This window comes from Lissotriton helveticus, chromosome 3_1, assembly GCF_964261635.1.
Source record: "Lissotriton helveticus chromosome 3_1, aLisHel1.1, whole genome shotgun sequence".
Lineage (NCBI taxonomy): Eukaryota > Metazoa > Chordata > Amphibia > Caudata > Salamandridae > Lissotriton > Lissotriton helveticus.
This window is the reverse complement of record NC_136061.1, coordinates 405,326,350-405,346,350: the sequence shown is the minus strand read 5'-3', so window position 1 is coordinate 405,346,350 and position 20,001 is coordinate 405,326,350. Positions and strand designations below refer to the sequence as shown.

The 20,001-nt window shown below is 44.4% G+C and overlaps 1 protein-coding gene across 1 annotated transcript in view; it reads right to left on the bottom strand.

The window, feature by feature from the left end:
- Positions 1-265: 265 nt before the first annotated feature.
- Positions 266-20,001, bottom strand: part of LOC144822537 (aldehyde oxidase 1-like) — a 661,088-nt gene continuing 641,352 nt past the window's right edge. The window contains exons 34-35 of the mRNA XM_078680183.1: positions 6,150-6,317; positions 266-1,686 (exon numbers count right to left, since the gene is read on the bottom strand). Coding sequence (XP_078536309.1) covers positions 1,636-1,686; positions 6,150-6,317 — 219 coding nt within the window. The 3' untranslated portion in view covers positions 266-1,635. The remainder of the gene's footprint in view (positions 1,687-6,149; positions 6,318-20,001) is intronic.

Below are 20,001 nucleotides of genomic sequence, written 5' to 3'. Positions count from 1 at the left end.
TGGACCATTGTCAACTGGCCAATGAGTAGGTCCTGATGAACATGTGCTCCCCATGCATTTTTAAACAAATTCAAACCAACACACGGTTCAATTCAATATAATACTTGCTTTAAAGTTTGTAATGCATTCTAATCGAGCCTTAAATAGACCTCGTTTATGAATTGAAAAACATGAGGTAGACTGTGGAGGTGAACGCCTTCCCCACCCTCTGCAGTCTACAATCCTCAGAGGTCTAGGAAAAAAAGCGAAAAAGCAATCAAACACGTTGAAGCCCCAGAAAAATATCACTTTATTGAAGATCATTAAACTCATCGTGAAGAAAGACTGCCCATTCACAGCATAAAGGCATGCAAACAGGGAGTGCAGCACGTTATATCAGTTGTGAAATAGAAAGAAGCAATGTAGACAGACCTAGCAATGGGGAAAAAGCACCCGGATTGCATTATAAACAGGAATACGTCGGTACGTTGGTGCACAAACAATCATGGTTACTTATGACCATGATATAGTATGGGCCTTCTTATGCAAGGGAATAACCAGAACATTAAAATACCCCTATTTTTAACCAAATCACTAAGGAACCAAGCAAGTGAAACTGGAGAATCAGGCCCAACCCGTGCCCAGTGACAAGAGATAGATATCTAGCCTATTACATTTCAGAGTCGCGCGCCTTCTGTAAAGTTACCTGATTTGCCTAATGATCACTTTCCTACATTTGTAAAACAAAGAGGTTTAGCTTTTTCTGCCTCTACAGATCACTATAGAAAGGGAAGGCGCAGACACAATAGATCGCTGCCCTCAAATAAACTTAACCAGCCGGAACAGGAAATACCTCGCCTCAGCACCATTACTGTCAGCCACTTATAATGGCATTTTTTAATTGTAAATGTTACTTGGTTTCAATGGGATGCTCTCTTTGTAGTTCAGGTCTTTATAGCTACATGACTGATTTACAGAGGGACTTTAGATCTACAACCTTTTGAGCTGCATTTTACGACTTTCCTTTTTGCTACTTTTCACCTGGGGAATTAATGCTGAGTTTTGAAAGAAACAGTGTCTTAAAATCTGCGTGTGTGTTATATGTGTTATAGTTCCACAGGAATGTTAAATGCATTAAATGAGTCCCCCATTTCACTACCTATCCAATTATCAGCATTAATTTGCTTTCTACCTAACACAGGTGGGCTAGAACTCTCAAGAGCTGAGATGTTGCAGGTGCATAGTACAAGGCTGGCTCTTTAATATGCATGAGCCGGCTGGGATGTTTGCAGTAATAGTATATTCAGTTCAGTACATGTGAGGAGCTATGATTGTTTCCCCAACATAAGGACAGAAAACCAAAGAAGCTAATATTAAAATCGATTTCTTACAAATAATGTTTACTCATTGGTCTAGTAATAATAGCTATAGACTACAGCAGGAAGGCAAGCTGTTGGTGGAATTGATTAAACATGGGTAGTCTACTGCCAAAAATGGTAACGCTGGCGAGCATGGCTAGGCCTCCAAATTTCCCATATGTCCACCCAGACATCTCCCACTAAAGACATCTTATAGGAACATAATGTGCCTGTTTTGTGACTGATGCGCTTACACACATTCCAATGCAATCATCTACCACTATGTATAATCCCTTCTTCACACATTGATAGCCCAGGGTGTGAAGGTTTCTTGGGCATCTTTTGGAATCTGAAACAGAGAAAGAAAGATTAACTATTAGGTTCTCATTGTGCCCATTTTCCAATGATTGAAGAGGTGTCCTATATTCAACTGAGAGATGGGAAGCAGTTATGGGTAGAATAAACGACAAAGAGATAAAACGAGTAAACAATAAATAAGACTCATTGACAGTGTCTCTACTTAACCAGTTCCTAAGGAGGATGAATTCAGTAGAGCATATGCAGACTGAAATGGTCTATTTCTTTGCAAATGCAGTTTGCTAACACATTATCTGCCTTACCAATTCTTGCCACTACAGATACATTGCCTCTTTATGGAAAACATTACTTACGATAACCTCTCAGTTTGTAGCTTGTTGTGTTGTAGCACACATGCTGTGCAGTCTCCTGTCATTTAATTTTGGGTTTGGAATATTACAAGTTAGACCTGTGACTACATGCCTGAACCCCATCATCCATTAGGGCACTTAAGATTGTATGCTTGTATTTCCCTATTGGGGGTTTAGTCTGTATCTAACTGTCTAATAGCTAGGAAGAAAGTGATTTCCCTTCAGAAACATTCTGCTACTATACCAAACAGGGAGGAGGGTAGGAACTTGTGAATCAACAACACTACAAGCTACTACCTGAGTGTTACAGGTAAGTAATGTTTTCCACTTGTAGAACATGTTACTGTAGATCACATGCAGTGCAATGAATTTAAAGCAACATCCTTACCCTCTAGAGCAGTGACTTGCTGCAGGAAGTGAAAATGGTAGTGAATAGTGTCTTAGCAACAGTTTGTACAACTTGAGCTTCTCTTTGACGGTGTATATAAATGCAGTAATGTTTTGTGAATATGAGGACGAAGGACCATATTGCTGCTTCATACACCCATTAATGGAATCTTGTCTAAAAATGCCATTGTCACCCGCTACATTTGAGTAAAATGTGCTCTCAGGAGAGCAGCAATTGTATAATTTGCTCTTGTGCAACAGATCTGAATACATTTCATAATTCAACTTACAATACCTGCCTTTGAGATGGGATTAACAAAGTGTGGAAAGCAATAAACAGTTGCTTGGTTTTTCGAAATGGTTATTCGAACTTATGTAAACCATAATAGCCATTATAACAAACATGGTGTGTAGTCAATACTGTGCAATTGTCTGTTGAGTGTAAAACAATTATGGTAATTCAACTGATTCAATCATATGAAGTGCTGGTACTACCTGTGTTAGAAAGCGTGGGTTAATGAGTAGAACTACCATGCCATAAGGGACTTGCAATTATGCTTCCTCAATAGGTAGCACTTGTAACTTGCAAACTCTATTTCAGGATGTAACAGCTAACACAAATACCTTGTTCCAGGGAAGATACAGTTGTGGACAAAGCTAATGTCTCCATGATATAAGTTAGTAAGATGTATAAGTCCAAAGAAGGGGCTAGTACGACTCTTGGTGATGCAATTGTAATCAACCCCTCCTTAAAAACCTTTGTGGCTGGGACTAAAAAACGAAGACTATTCCTTGTTTTGCAAGGATGCACACACTGCTGTCAAATGCACTCTTATGGAAGCATATACTATCCCAGATTTTTCCAAATTTATTGGGCAATGTCTTGTACCATACAATAAGTCACAACATTTTTGTTTTTTCATCGTAACATGGGGAATGGGTTCTCCCTTCTTGACATTATTCAAAAAGAGTGAACTTTTGGAGTCTCACTCCTTGTTTAACTCTGCTACTAAAATGTTATCATTCTCTTGCTCAAAGAGACTCGGAATCAAGAAATTGTTGTTCCTGATCCGGGTTATCAATCTTCAATTGTCCTCCCTTGTTTGCTTTCACCCGCGTTCTTTGTAATACTTTACAAAATGTACACGTTTATCTCATGGTTAGTACCACTTTTTTCCAAATCCTTATCATCTCAGTTTTTCTGAACTTCTGCAGAGGAGTTCTCCCCACCCCATTGCCTGTGGAAGACAATACTTCATGCAAGTATAAAAGTCTGCATTGCTCCCCCCCCCCAAACATGGCCACCTCAAGAATGCTGTAATTCAACATTCTTTCCAATTCTTTGTCATTTGAATCTAGCAAGGTCTTTTTGCTTAAGCTGTCTCCTGACTGACCTTCCTTCTTACCTCTTCCCTTCTTTCTGATTTCCTTTATGAACACCCCGGACTGAGCTGTAGCTGTGCAATGTCTTGCTAAACCTAAGGTACCTAAGGCCGCTCCTTCTCCTTCCTCGCGGCTAGACCTGTAACGCCCTTCCGCTCCACCTCAGACAGACAACATCGCTTCCCATCTTTGTAAGAGACCTCAAAACCTGGCTCTTCGACAGAGGACATTGATGGACCGGAACCTGCACTCCCCCACCCCCAGCGCCTTGAGACCCTCACGGGTGAGTAGTCGCGCATTACCAACACCTGATTGAAGGTATCATGGATGTGGAAATTAGTTAAGTTCTGATCCACGCAAATTTTAATGACTGCTTTTACTAAGTTTTCTTTCCTTACATTTGATTCCAAAACTCTTAACCCTCCCCATGCACACGTGCTGATAAATTGTGGAATTTCTTCAACCTTCAGTTTCTCAATTGCCAACCAGAATAGGTGCAGTTTGTATGCATTTTGCATTAGCATGGAAAAATCCTTTAGAGGTTATTATCCAATTCTTTTTTCTCCATTCACCAAGATGTAACTTTCTGTTTGCTTTGCTGGCGTTTACATCTTCTCCCTCTCTCTTTGTTTTACTCGGGCTCCTTTTACTTTCATCAATCATATGGCTTTTTTTGTAATTCTAATGCTATTAACTTACACATTCAGCTTGTGATTTAATATAGTGGTTTGTACCTTTCTTCTGTAATCTCTATGGCAACGTGTCAGGAGAGACAACATTGAGCCCTGTGAAGCTGTTTACATCTTTGATTGGGTCAATGTGTGCTCTCTGTGCAATATTTCACTATTGTAACTTAACTCAACGTGTAATTGCACAACCACGTGAATTTTCGTAAATCAGCAGGCTTGATCAGTTTATTAAAACCCAATTTAGTAAGGTTTTACGTGTCTCTAGGTGGTTTTCCACGTGCCAGGGTTTTACAACTATGTGAGAAAGTACTTGGTGCAGGCCATACAGCAATAGTAAATGGTTTTCAATACAGTGCTGCATCCAGTTCCTACAGCTAGTGGATGTAGAGACAGTAAGAAAAGGTACACTGATGTTTTCCTATTGGCAGTTGTGTACCACCCCCCCTCGCCTCTGCAGCTTTTATTTCTTGATTGTCCTGTTCACACATTATAAGGTGAGCAGGACTGACTGAGCAGATTATACTCACAGTTACTACAACTCCTTCAAAATAAAACCAGCAACGGAAAGGCTGGAACCAAGAAGGTGAGTGCAGGAAAGGCGGAAGTGGTTGAAGGTAGCACTTCAACCATTTGAGAGAATGACCACTTCACGCACGAAGAGTTTCCTCTCCAATGGACAATGTCTTACCAGAGTGCTCCTACTGTGTGTAGGCGAGGGGCAAATGTATGACATGGCTAATTTTCTCCAATGCACAATTTTTAATATGTGCCTTGATGGAGAACTGGCGAACTGGTAACATTAACAGATGATGTCACTCGTACATGCAACCAGCCAGGTTCGCGATACCCTTAACATTTAGTTGCAGTTGATTCTGTTGTTATGAATGGTAGTACAAATGAGAAAAAGTATTTGAGTAAGAAGACTTCCACTTGGTCTTCTGCACACAATCCAGAGCAAATCTATTGAGGGGTTTCGACCCCAACCAAAGTAGAAACAGAAATTGTGGACATGCATAATTTTACTGCTCTACTGCATATTTTAATATCACTTGTTGACACAATACATATGTGTACTTGACCTACTTAGTATAAATGTTAGTGAGCAATGCTTTTTTCCACCCAATGTGGAATTCTGACATTCTGCAGATGAGCAATCTGCAGTTTCTCTAAGTCCCACTCAAAGCAGCCATGATTTCATATTAGAACCACCCTCTGAAATTGACATCTATACCTACTCTCCCCAAAGAGGATTCAGTCAATCTGATCAATTGCTCTCAGACGAAGACCATTAAGGTGAGCTCTAGTGCCAATCTGATTGGTTGTAGTGTGGTCAATCGGCTTGGTTCCGCTTCCGAGAACCCCTTAGTTTTAACAAAAATGCAGTTCCGACCTGCTGGTAGTGTCTAGGGCCATCTGTTTTAATAATAGTGAAGTTCTACCTTTTCCAATGTTTCAGGACTTACGAAGCACTCCTGAGAAAGGCTCCCTGAACAGGGACACGTACTATATTCTTCATTCTAGAATTCAAAATCAAAATATGGCCAAAAGTCAAAGTGCACTATAATTATCTTGGTAGAATCTATGCTAGAAAGCAAGACTTGAAAAGAGATAAATGATCACTTTACGTCTATGGTTCACTACCCGCATTTACTCTGAAGTAATCTGAAACTTCTGCGCATACCTACCATGTTAGTTACATTATCTGAACACGCCATCCAGATACGCTCAGCAGTCAGTGGGGTCCTGGCCACTGCAGAGCCTTCCAGTTTCCTTTCTTTCCGTGCAGCATCTATAGCATCCTTGATGGCAAAATAGACGGAACATCCCAGAAACAAAGATGGCTCCCCCACACCCTACAGGAAGCAATAAATCTTTTGAAAAAACTGAATCATAGCAGACCTAATTCATCATGAGCAGAACCACACAATGCAATCTCTACCCATTTACTAACATTGTAATTCGAAACATGTTTCTATTGTGATATACAAGTTGAACAAGTCACTTACCTTCGGTAGAGCTCCTTCTGGTGAACACAATATATATCCACTCCATATTACCATTAATTTAGAATACTCCTCAGGTACCCCACTAGACACGGAAATCTTCTGAGAGATGCTCCTGCACGTCACTAGGTGGCACCGAATGGCTCTGTGTTGACTCCATATCAGTGCCACCCCTTTGTGCTGATGTAAGCGTCTTGCATGACTCTGTCCTCACCCTAAGGCATGGAGCGTGAATCAGTTGTCGATATCAGTACGCATGTTCCTAACTTGAGACCATTTTAAGTGCTAAATTGATGCCACTCCACAGAACAGAGAGGTGGGAGGGTGATTAGGAATCTGCAGCTGGATAGAATATCCGCTAGGAACAAAGGCAGGTAACTTATTCTTCTGTTGGACACTTCTAACCACAGATTCCTCTCCCAAAGTAGTACCTCCCCAAGGTGGATATGTGGTGTGGGTTCATACCAAATAGACATGCAGAACAGAGAGTGTGAAATGTCCTTCCCTGCCGACCAGGTTGTCAAGGAAACAGTGTTTTGTGGACGTGTGCACTGACACTCAGGTCACAGCCTGACATATATTAACAACAGGGACTCCACAAGCAAATACAATCTTAAACCTGATGGAATTAGCCCTCAGTCCTTTTGGAGTCTGCTTCATGGCCCGTGCATATCAGATCTTCATGGAGAGGACTAGCCCCCTCAACATGGTCTTCTACACCACATCTTTCCTTTCTTTGTCCTGGAGAACCCCAGAAAAAGCTGATCATATACACGATGGTCCTTTGTACGATCAACATAGAATCATAAAGCCCTTTTGAGGTCCACCTGATGAAGACTCTCCTCCTCTTTTCAGAGGCAAAGAACAATGGCAGATTGGTGGACTGCCCAATGTGAAAGGGAGTCACAACATTTGGTTAGAAGGCCACCTCACTCCTCAGCATCTGTTAGTCTGGAGTGAATAGTGGTCTGGCTCTAAGGGAGTACACAGAGAAATATCAAGACCATGTTAAGGTCCCACAGTGGCATTAGAAATAGTGAATTTAATTATTTTATATCCCGTGTGACTTCAGATGAATTAAATAAGAACGGTTGGTCCAGCAGTCATAAAAAGGCCGAAAGGGCAGACAAATAACCATGAAAAGTGCACAATATATGGCCTTGCTGAGCCAAAGACAAATAGAACCATGGAACATCTGACAATTTGGCTTGTAAAGGATCTATCTGACAGACTTCACACCAGGCCACAAATATGTCCCAGCGTGCATGGACTTCAGATGGCGGACCTAATGCAGTTAACTGCTACAGAACAGTCTCCATGCACATAGGTGTAATAAGTGCAGGCTTAGGTTAGCGCCCTGTCCTGCTGCTGCAACAGGAGATCTTTTTTTAAAAAACTTTTTATTGTCATTTTGTTTTCATACATGTCTATACGCCAATAAACAATAAACATCTCCATCCGCAGTTAATTGGTACATAGCACAGTGCATTGCACACACGACAATTCTAGGAGATCTTTGTTAAGTGGGTGTCAGATCAGAGGGCAGATGCTCATGCCCAGAAGTTCCAGGAAACACACTCGCTTGGTCATATCAAAAGCCACTAGGATGACTTTGGCCCAGTCATTCCTGATCTTTTTCAGAACTTGGGCAGGAGAGGTAAGGGTGGAAAGACGTACAGGAGTCCAATGTTTCATTCCAGCCGGAATGCATTTCCTGGCTAGTTTCTTTGCAGAAACACCAATGCGCAATACCTTTAACACTGCGCATTCCCGTCAGTGGTGAAAACATCAGGCCAAGGATCCCCCTGCTGTAAGAAGATAACCCAGTGCCAACTTAGGTATAGATGCCATTTCTGATCCAACTGATGCCGGTGACTGAACTCGTTCATTCTGGCATTCAAGGAACCTCCAGGTGGTTTATGATTAGTGAGATAACCTGATGTTCCACCATGGCACAGGACTCATAACCTGACGCTGCCCAGCTTGTTGCAAAACCACATGGCAGTAGTTGTCTGTGAGAATCTCCACCAGCCTCCACCTTGGTGGAGAGCAAGAATGCCTTCAATGCCAGTTGAATAGCCGCAGCTCCAATAGAATGATATGGAACCGGGCTTCAGTTGGAGTCCAAATTCCTCTGATCTCCATCTCCCCAGATGACCGTCCAAACCCATGAGTGACATTTGTTGACACTGTGAATTCTGGGACCAGAAACACGCATCTTGGGACAGTTTTCGGGGTAACGCCCCTCATCTGCCAGGCTAGCCTTGAATCTAGTGGCAAAGAGAGGACGGGCCCACATCTGGGCATACCCTTCCCAATTAGGGCAACAAATGCAAAAAGAACAGAAGATGGACGAAATGCTGAATTAATCAAACATTCACCTCCAGTCACAGATCTGGGTTAAATCCATTGTTTTTTTGCACACCAACCAATTCCAGTTTAGACCCAGCCATATGCAAATCAGTCTTGACCCTGTTCCCCATGGGAACAGTCCAGACCGAACTGCCAGGCCAGGTCCTCCCTGGACCAGAAACAAGCATTTTGGGACCGGTTTTGGGGTAACACCCCTCATCAGCCAGGCTAGCTTGAATCTGGTGGCGAAGCGAGGACGAGACCCACGTCTGGGCATACCCTTCCCAATTAGGGCAACAAATGCAAAAAGAACAGATGATGGACGAAATGCTGAATTAATCAAACATTCACCCCAGTCACAGATCTGGGTTAAATCCATCGTTTTTTTGCACCCCACAAGATCCAGGACTGAAGTTGAAACATCAGGACCATTGCCTGAATGTCCTGAACTCTCTACAATGGAGGGAATACATTGAATTGCACTATGACCAGTCTAGCCCTACTGACTGCCAATCTTTGAGACCGAATCAGGTGAAACTTCATCTCGTTAATAATGAAACCCGATGATGTCAAGAGATTCGCATCTTCTGGAGGTGGTCTATCATTGATCATGGTAAGCCCACCTTCAACAGCCAGTCGTTGAGGTAGGGGAAGACTGGTACCCCTAACCTCCGCAGGTGTGCTGTAGTCACTGCCTTCACTTTGGTCAAAACCCAAGGGGTACTGGTGAGGCCAAAGGGGAGCACTCAGAACTGGAAATGCTTTTGGCTGACCTTTAACCACAGGTAACACCTGTGGGAGTGGGGGACGGGTATGTGAAAATACACGTCCTGAAGATCCAAGGACACCATCTAGTGAAGATACACTTCCTGCTAATCCAAGGACACCATGTAGTCTCCTAGACCCACAGTGATAGGATATGGGCCAAAGTGAGGATTTTGAATGTATTTTTCCTTCTGCAAGAAGAAATTCAGAGGTCAATGGTTCAATATAGGCAAGATGCCTCTATCCTTTTACAGCACAAGGAAATAGTGAGACCAACAGCCCTCTCCTCTTTCCTAGTCTGGAGCCCTCTTGAACCACCTGTAGCAGAATGGAGAAGTATTCCTCTGAAAGTCGATGGGATGTGAGGAGAAGATGTGATGGAGCAAACAGAAATGGTAGGGCAGAACCGTGCTGAACAATCCGTCTGACCCATCTGTCTGATGTGATTGATTGCCACCCTTGAAGGAAATATTGAATTCTGCCCCCTCATAGGATGGATATGTGCTGCTAAGGGCAAAATAAAGTGACTTACATGAAATTATTGCAGGTGAAGGGCATAGGGGGGGAACTAATGCCCCTGGTGATCTGTGCAGTGTCTACTAAACTCTTGTCCCTAACCTCAAAAGAATTGAGGTAACTGCTATAGTTATTAGAGCAACTAGCACCAACCCCTTTAAGTAGCCCCTACATTTTTAACCTGATGCAGGAACTTCTTCCCGATGTTCAATAGTCCCAGGGAACATGCCAAAACTCTACTGTTCTTGAAAGGCTTGAGGAAATAATCAGCTTTTTCGGCAAAATCCAATCCAAGAAAGCTGAATTACTCTGGATTACTTTGCATCATGTTTGGCACACTTGTGATATTCCATATATCTTGTTGGGATAATTGCATAAATACAAGGCAGTAAAACTCCCCCCCCGCAACAGAACAAGGACACCAGCAATAATTTACATCAGCAACTAAAGAACCAGATCATCACATCCACTGCCTACATGGCCTCCATTTCCGGCAGTCTTGCAGTATCATTGTATGCGTTCTTATCTACAACATCAAATGTTAGAAGAAATGGTACAAACGGGGCACACAAGTCTTAAGGCTGTGAGGCATAAGGCAGTTCCTCTGCATAGGATTCCAGCTGTGCCTTACAATACGCCATATCTGAATTCCAGTCATCAAATTTGGGAACACTCCTACCGCCCCAGGCGATTGACACCCTTCGTTTTGCAAGTAACAGTGCCACAGCTACACATTTATTATTCACTGCCTGAATAGGCTTCCAAGACCCAGGAGATAGATTAAGGGTGGGCATCCCACTTCCTCCATCACCATATCTGAGAGGGCCTTGCCACCTCCCTCCAATATCCATGTACTGCGGGGCATTCCCAGGCTAAGTGCAAACACCCAGCTGAGGGGTACCGGCAGTGTCGAAAACTTGCATCTTCTCGCAAGCCCTTTGTTTAGTTGGAGGGGGGAGTCGTACAGCTGATGCAAGTATTTAAAATGGTTTATTCTTAAATTGCAGCTTGATGCGAATATACCTATTGAGTTGCAGCAGAACTCCCAATCGTCCAGCGCGATTGGCTGCTCTAAAGCAGCATTCCAGTGGTCCAGAGCAGTGGTGGGATGCTCAGGCAATTCACTCTGGGAAGCATTATGGAGCCTAGTTATCAATTTCTTACGGTCGGCACAAGTGATAAGTATCTGCAGGGACCTCAGTGTTTCTGGTTCTTGTGGGAAGGAGGGAAATAGTGTTTTCAGCGCCAGTCGCAGCCTGTGGTATGTGAACTGCAAAAGTGGATTTGTGCCATGAACGCCCACAAAGCCCTGAAATTCCAGAAACGTTCCCTCCTACTATAGGTCTCCCATCAACCCTATGCACAACTTGTCCAGCTGGGTAAGCGCCCCGGGCTCCTGAGTGACTGAGATCGCAGGGTGATGTTTTTACAGTAGAGCTGGCACATATATAGGGAGCATATAAGCAAGAGCAGCTAATGCACGCCAAGCTTGCTTAGTGCAATGTGTAGTGTTAATTTCTGTGGTACGTATGCCCATTTTTATGTGGGTCAGTATTGCTTTGAGGGGGGCAGGGTGGTCCGAGTCACTCTCAATCTTATCGTGTGGGCTATATTTCATGGGTTAGTGGCAGTAATGCGTAAAGTGCGCTTGTGCACACAAGTACTAAAAGTAAAAATCAGGGGCGTGGGCGTCTGCCACTGAAGCCGGGGCCTCTTGCCCGCCCAGGCAAGGGCTGTCATGGAGTATTGCAGAGTTTTGGAAAAATCCTTGGGTCAGTGGTATGGGAATGTTCACAAAGATGTATAGAAATCTGGGAAGCACTACCATATTCATTATGGCCAGTTATCAGCCAGGGTTAGCGAAAGGTGTATCCAACGGGATACCTGTTAGTCAAGCCTTGTGATGGTGGTGCCATCGTTCTGGCGAATGACAGTTTCAGGGTCCCTATATATTCACACCCCCAGGTATTTAACAGGCTCAGTGCACTACTCCAAGGGGTAATCCAAAGCTGGGAGGTCCGTGCAAGTTGTGAGCTGTAATACGGTCAATTTGGACTAATTAATACTCAGTCCTGAGCACATTCATATTTTATGTATTCTCTAATGACTGGCGCTAGGTTAACTTTGGGGTCTCAGACGTATAGCACCATGTTGTCCGCATACAGGGATATGGCTATTTATTTTATGCGATTTTTAAAGCGCGCAAATACCCATACGGGTGTCTCGGCGCTATGGCCCGCTGTCGAAAGTACAGGGCCGTGGCTGCATGTTTCTGACTTATTATACATGCTAAAGGCTCCAATGCTTGCGCAGATAAAATTGGGCACAGCGGGCAGCCCTGTTGCATTCCACTGTGTATGCCTATCGCCTCTGAGGTGATCCCATTAACCCGGACCATCACCATGGGATTAGTATACAACAGATGGATCCATTGAAGGACGCCTGAGGCATCACCATGCGGGACATCACCACAAACATATGTGACCATTGTATAGAATTAACGGCATTGGCGGTGTCGAGTAGCACCGCCGCAGCGTGGATAGAGGGATCCAACTGGCAGAGGACCGAAAAAAGTGTGCGCAGATTATGGGCAGTGGACCGGAAGGGCACAAACCTGATTGGTCCGGCAGTACCAGTGAGGGTAGTAGGGGCTGCAGGAGAGTGGCCAGGATCTTGGCAAGTATCTTCACATCTGTGTTTATTTTTGTTTTATTTTTTTAAATGTCTTTTATTGGTTTTATTGAATATGACACGTTACATATAAGAGGCAATCAGACAGAAACGGTCTCACAGTAACAAAGAACAGAGATGCACTTAAATCACATAGCTTTTGACTAATATATATGACTGTAACTCGCTACACAGTTCATCACTGGCATTTACGCATCTTCTAAATATACAATGCGGAACTCAATATGGTCATATTGTAAAGTGTCAAGCGATAGTATGAGAGCAGGTTTGGCATTTGTATGGGCAGGGAGCGGGAAACCAGGGTCCGTGTCATCATGTTTACATATGATGCAATACGTAGTCTTTAGTGAATTTGGATGTTCATCCCGGACCGTCATAGGCTTCTAAACTGGGGGAACAGTTTCTGCTTTAATGTGGAAACATCTGTAAGTACGTTCTCAGGGGCTGCCAGCTGCTTTTTTTTGTATCGATGCAGGGGGTTGGAGCGAAGCATATATGCCACTGGTAGTATCACAGTTAACCAGGTCCAGCATCCAGCGTTTGACTGAGGGGTAGGATGGTGCTCCCCAATGCAGAATTACCTGGCGTTTAGCTAGTAATAATGCAATGGCTGTGAATTACTGGATTCCATTTGTCAATGGGAGGACGAAGGCTGCATGGTCTGATGCGCATCTGAGGCATTTATGGAGTTTGGTGGGATCGAGTTTGGATAGAAGATGTGCAGTAAAATATGAACGATGCAAATACTTAAAATGTAATAATTTGTGCCAGTGGTTATTTGAAACTAGTTTGGTTTGCTGGCAACAGTAAAACCACATTTTGTCAGGCAAAGGGGAAACTCAAGTCTCTTTCCCAGGCGGCCCTCAAACCCCTGTCAGTGATGGGCTTCATGTTGGATGCTGCATGTTAAAGTTTGGATACCAAATGAGTACAGTCAGAGATCGTAATTACCTGTGATAGTAGGGGAAAATCGGGCGGTTCAAGGGGGGCAGTGTGAATCGCAGCTTGAAGCTTGTGTAGAATGAATGTATCCATCTGCGTGACATTGCATCCCTCATGAAGAGAAGGAGACTAGTGTAATCCAGCCTCATTGAACATATCGCAGATTTTTTGCATACAGCATGTATGGAGTATTTTTTGGGTGAGCGTTTCCGTTGTGACAGATAACCATGGATTGTTTGTTATAGGAATGTGTGGTGAATAAAGGTGTTCGAAACCAAGATATTTTTTATCCATGCCCAGCATGTTGTTGCAATTGTTTGAATATCCGGGACATTTCTGGATAGTCCACGTGGTAAGAGTGTTTCTAGTGGATAGGATTGAATTTGCGAGCTCTCAGGCTTAAGGAATTGAAGTCGTGCGTTAGGATGGTAACAGTGAAAAGAGAAATGTACTTGTGCTCCTAGATAGTAAAAGTAGAGATCTAGGACTCCAAATCCTCCACGTTCATAGGACAATGTTAGAGTACTCCAGCCGATCCTGCAGGGGTTTTCCCACCCATATCAGTCGAATAAGTGCGGTTTGGAGGCTATCAAAGACAACATTAGTGAGTGAAATGGGGACATTTAGGAACAAATATAAGAACTGGGGAAGTACCACCATCTTTATTATTGCGATTCTTCGGGCCATGGACAGAGAGAGTTTTATCCATTTTTCGATTATTTGGTTTAGCCTATCTATCGCGGGCCGTAGTTCAGTCTTATTACCTCAGAACTTTGCCAGTGTAGGTAGATATTGAATAATTTAGGGGGATCCAAGCACCATTGGAGGGTCAAGTCCAGAGGAGTCTGAAATGTGGCATCTGTCAATAGGAATATTTCAGACTTAGACCAATTGATCATGAGACCAGACAATGCTCCAAAGTGAAGCACTTCTCTCAAGACTGGAGAGAGGTTTGACTCAGGGTTTCTGAGAAATAGCATAATGTCATCAGCGTATAGTGATGCTAAAACTGGGCTGCGTTAAAATTTCAGTCCTCTTGCCAAGTGACGCTCTTGGAAATGTCGAACGAGGGGATCCATTGCTACTATGAATAATAGGGGGGATAGGGAACATCCCTGATCTGTACCTTGGGACAGCGGGAACTGATCGGTGATAGCACCGTTAACTCTTAAACGCACTATGGGAGCCACGTACAATAGGCGAATAAGGTCACAAAAGCCCTTAGGGCAACCAAGTTTGCTCTATGTGGCAAATAGGAACGTCCATTCTAAGGAATTTAATGCTTTTTCAGCATCTAATAGGACTGCATCTAATAGGGCTGTTGGCGACGAGGAGTGGTCAGGAACAAAACCTGTCTGTAACAGGGAAATTATTGTGTTAATCAGGAGAGACCAGATGTTATTGTCGTGGTTTAATAAAGATAACGGGGCAGTAGGATTAACAGTATTATGGTGGTGTAACAGGCATTTATAGGAGGGTTATAACTGATTCTCGCATTGTCTGGAGGAGAACATCTCATGACAGAGCCTCCACATATTCCTGAAGTAGGTAAGGGATTAAATCATCTTTATATGACTTATAAAACACACCAGTGAAGATGTCCAGACTGGGGGCGCATGCCATCAATTGCTTGTGCAATCTCCTCACAAGTGATTGGCGCAGCTAAGAACTGTTGTTGTCCAACCTACATCCAAACCATAGCGATTTCTGCGAGATAATCTGCAATGGTATCTGCAACGGTATTGGATTTAGAGGAGTATAAATTAGTGTAATATTGCATTAAAGTGTGTGTTATATCTTTCGGTGCTGTAATTAAGGTACCATCATCTAGATGGAGGGAGGAGATAATTGTTGCTTGGTATGGGGGATGCAGGGTATTAGCTAATGTGCGGCCGGGCCTCTCCCCTTCTCTGTATATTCTTGCTCTGGCGAATTTACTTAAGTACATGACCTTGCGGTGGGCTAGTTCTTGAAACTCCTGCATTAACACAGTCCTTCTCCGTGGAGGGGAGTCATGCAAGCATCTCAGAATCAAGTGTTTTTAGTGCTTGTTCCACTTGTCAAGTCTCTGCGGATTGAGCGTAGAACTCCAGAGTGCGTTGCTATGCACACCCCTGATGTGTGCTATAAAAGCATCCCAGAGTGTCGAAAAGTGTTGGACTGTGCCTATGTTGTGCCAGAAATATTCAGTGATTGCATCTCGGACTTCAATACGGAAGACCTCATCCAGTAAGGCATTCGTAGGGAAAGACCAGGTGGCACATGGTGGTAGGTTGTCTGATATCGGCATCGTGAGTAGCATGGGGGAATGGGCGGACAGCGCTCTGGGTAAATGTGAAACATCATTAAGTGCAAGTGTTAGGTTTGGCGAAATGAACCAATGATCTATACAGGACCAAGTACCGTGTGGAGCGTGTTAGAACGCGTATCCCCATGAGTTTGGATATTTGAATCGCCATGCATCAGCAAGCTGAGAATGTGGTGTCGTGGAGTGGCCTGGACCTGTTGTATCAATCATCGGATTCAGGAAATTATTAAAGTCCCCACCCATGAGTATAGTGGAGGTATGTAAGCGGGTAAGGTGTACTGATATATCCGTGAAGATCTCTGGGGAGTCTGTGTTTGGTGCATAGATATTAACTAATAGTAGGGGGATGGTACCCAATATGCCTGCAACAACTAAATAACTACCATCGGAATCAGCAACTACTTCACATGTGGTGAATGGTATCGCTTTAAGTATTAGGATGCAGATCCCTCTGGAACATGTGCTATAGTTCGCGAAGAACCGGTTCATGCCCCAAGTGGAGGTGTACCGAGGTGCTGTGCATGGGGCGCAATATGTTTCCTGGAAAAAGGCGACCTGTATGCCATGTCTGGACAAATAGGACAGTACCTGCCGGCCCTTTCGGTTATTGGATAGCCCCCGCACATTCCAGGATATGCGTCTTGAGGAGGAGTGGCTAGAGGTCATGTTGGGTGTAGTCATGGACAGTGGGCATTAGTCAAAGTGGTGGATAAGCATGTGTATTGTTGCCGGTCAGAGCAAAGCAAGTTATTCGTACAAGATTTGGCATGCACATTGCATATGTAGTGAGTCCAATAGAGTAAAATAAATAGAATTATGCTGAAAAAAACATAGTATAACAAGAAACACCCTGACACTCCCCTACCACTTCGGGCAGTATAACAGATACTGCCAGAGAATCCAAAAAACGTGCCCGTATCAGAAAACAAGAAAATATTAAAGGAGTCATCCTTGTGTGGAGACAATGAAGAACAGAAGAGCACCTATTTGACTATGGGCATGTATATATAAGTAATGGCCAGTTAGAAAAGAGATCATGACATCTATCACATCAACAATGTTTCATGCATTTAGAAATTACTGCTGCATCGCTGTGGGAAAAAAGAAGAGAAAGTGTCAGTGGGGGGAAAGTCCGCCTCCCCCTCAGGGATAATAGAATCTGAGTAACAGTCAACCCCCGGCATCAGTCAGGACCATTGCAACTAAGTATGGGCGGAAAATTCGTTCAGCTCGCAGAATTTGCGAATTTTGGGCAATGTCACGATCCGCGAATCGCGCAAAATTGCCCAAAAATCCACAATTCGCGAGTTGGCGGATTTTTTTTTCTTGTTCGCGCTTCAAAAGTACAATCTCGCGCGCGCGGCATTGACTTACCATGATTCTGCATTCGCTGATGAGTTTTCCTCCCTGTTCGCGTGCTCTGCGAGATTTTGGTAGCTGGCCGAGTGACGCCGCGATCGCGAACAAGTCATTGCAACCCAAAACGGGAAATTGCGAACGCGACACGTCATTGCGACCCGAAACAGGAAAAAGGCATCGCGAGCAGGCTGGTTAAGTGGAAACAACATGTTTGGGACCATTTCGACTGCATGCGCAAGTTCTCATTCCCGAACTGGGAAAAAAATCTCGCGAACTCGCAAAAAAATTCAATAAATTCGCAAGCTCGCGGAATTTAGCGGATTTTTGCGAATCGCGATTACCAATTTGGGCAAATTCGCAAATTCGCCAATTCCACCCATGCTTAATTGCAACATTATATGGAGGATGGGTCGGCATGAGACAAAGCATCAGGCGCCTTGTTTGTAGGGGCAAGTTCTGCATGGTGGCGTTTACAAAATTGGGCAGCTTCATCTGCTGTTTCAAAAATATGTGTCTTGCCACCAAGCTGGACACGGAGCTTTGCTGGATAGAGCATAGAATATTTCCCAATGGCTGCATGTAGGGTGCGCTTAATTCCAGTAAATTTAAGGCACGCATCTTGCATGATTGAACCGTAGTCTGGGTAGAACGCTGGCATCATGCCCTGACATTGTAATGAGCCTTTCTCACTGGCAAGCTGTAGTATTGAATCCTGGTCTTGGTAATTAATAAGTTTGGCGTTGATCAAACTAGGAGGTGCACCAGGGACAGGTCGGGTCCGAGAGATGGCCCCTCTCAATTGTGAATAAAGAGGAGAAGGCCTCTTTGCAAAAGAGTTCAGTGAGTAGGTGTTCCACATAGCTGCACATACAGCCCGTGTTCGTGGATTCAGAGATTCCTGCAATGAGTATGTTATTTCTGCGGGATCTCGCTTCCAAGTCTTCAACCTTGACTGCAGTTTTCTTGAGTAATTTTTCAAGTTTGTCAATCTGCTTGGTACTAGTAGAATGTGCGTCTTCGATGTCCGAGAGTCATTGTTCTGCGCTTCTTGTTGGTCAGGGCGTTCATGCATGCCTTTTAGTTTTTTAAGGCTATGCCATTGAGTTGAACATCCACTGTACTGAATCTGGCTAATAATTCAGCAAGAAAGGCTGCAGTTCCCTCCAGCATCATGGCGCCCTTATCTCTGGATCCCTGGCCCTCACCACAACGCAGGTCGTCTTCACCACGCCTTGGGGTTTTAGAGGAGTCAAGTGACAATGGACACTGGCAGGGATCAGTGCGCCCCATTGTGACAAGTGGGTGACTGGGGAGGGACACTGAAATGTCCAATTAGGGGCCAGAAGCACAAAACCACTGTATTAGGCTGAAAATACCCCCTCTGTGAAGAGATCGGCCAACAGTCAACATGTAGTAGTGGCACGGCGGAGTCGGAGCGCTAGATGTATCAGTGGTGCTGCAGTGTCCGAATTCCTTCATCTAGCATGGTGCAGCACCTTTAGCTGCCTGATGTGTGTCTATTTAATACCATGGGATTCGTGTAGGAGCAGTATCTGGAAGTGACCGTGCCACTGGTCAGGAATCCTTACTTACTGTCCAAGAAGTGAGTGTGGTCTGGAGTAGTGCCTCTAAATGCCGGAGGCTCTCCTCCCGTCACGAGGTGCGCTGGGATAGTGCAGGGGATGCATTTAATGTTGCTGTGCCGTAGTGTGCATTCCGCGAAACAGGCAATCGGCCAGATAGCTCCAGGCAAGTGTCAGGAGAGAGAGCAGACGCTCACCACCAGCTGTACGCTTAGTGGGAACTTACCCAGAGGTCTGGGGAATGATCCCAGTGTTGGGGAGATGTCTGCAATGCCGCGGGCCCTCCATCATGAAGAATAGGCTGCCAGGGTGCGGCCACCGAGCAAAGCAGAGTCCTGCCCTCAGGCTGACCTGTGGCCCCTGTCGCCGCGGGGCCTTTGAGGGGCGTGTCAAGCTACCATGGCCGGCAGTCGCATCAGTGCTCCAATCGGTGACATTCAGCCCACGTCTGGGTCTGGAAGTTCCCAAATGGCTCAGGACGAAGCCCCTTAGTTTCATAGCTCTTGGTGGGTAATTGCTGGTGCATACTTCGGAGCTTCAGGTTTGAGTAGCCATTTTGGTCCTCGGCCTGGCCACACCCCCATCTGTGTTTATTAATGAGAGTGGGCAATATGAGTCACATTATTCAATCGACTTCCCGGGCTCAGGAAGGGTTTTAGCAATGCTTCCGGCAGTGTCTGTGGCAGGGTACCTTTGTCGTACGACTCTAGGTATAAACCGAGGAGATGTGGTATTAACAGTTCTGCATACATTTTGTAAAATTCACTGGAGAGGTCGTCACTACCCGGAGCCTTCCCGCTTGGGAGTGTACGGATTGCATCTCTAATTTCCTCATCTGTTATGGGCAGAGTTAAAAATTCCCTTTGCCCGGGGACAGCCAGGTAAGAGCAATATTGTAAGTATAGTGTTGCTTCCCTCTCTGAGGCAGAGGTATGAGCACTGTATAATTGGGTATAAAAGTTTACAAATTCCCACATAATAGAGGGGGTATCGTAGTGCATGCAGCCCTCAGAGTCGG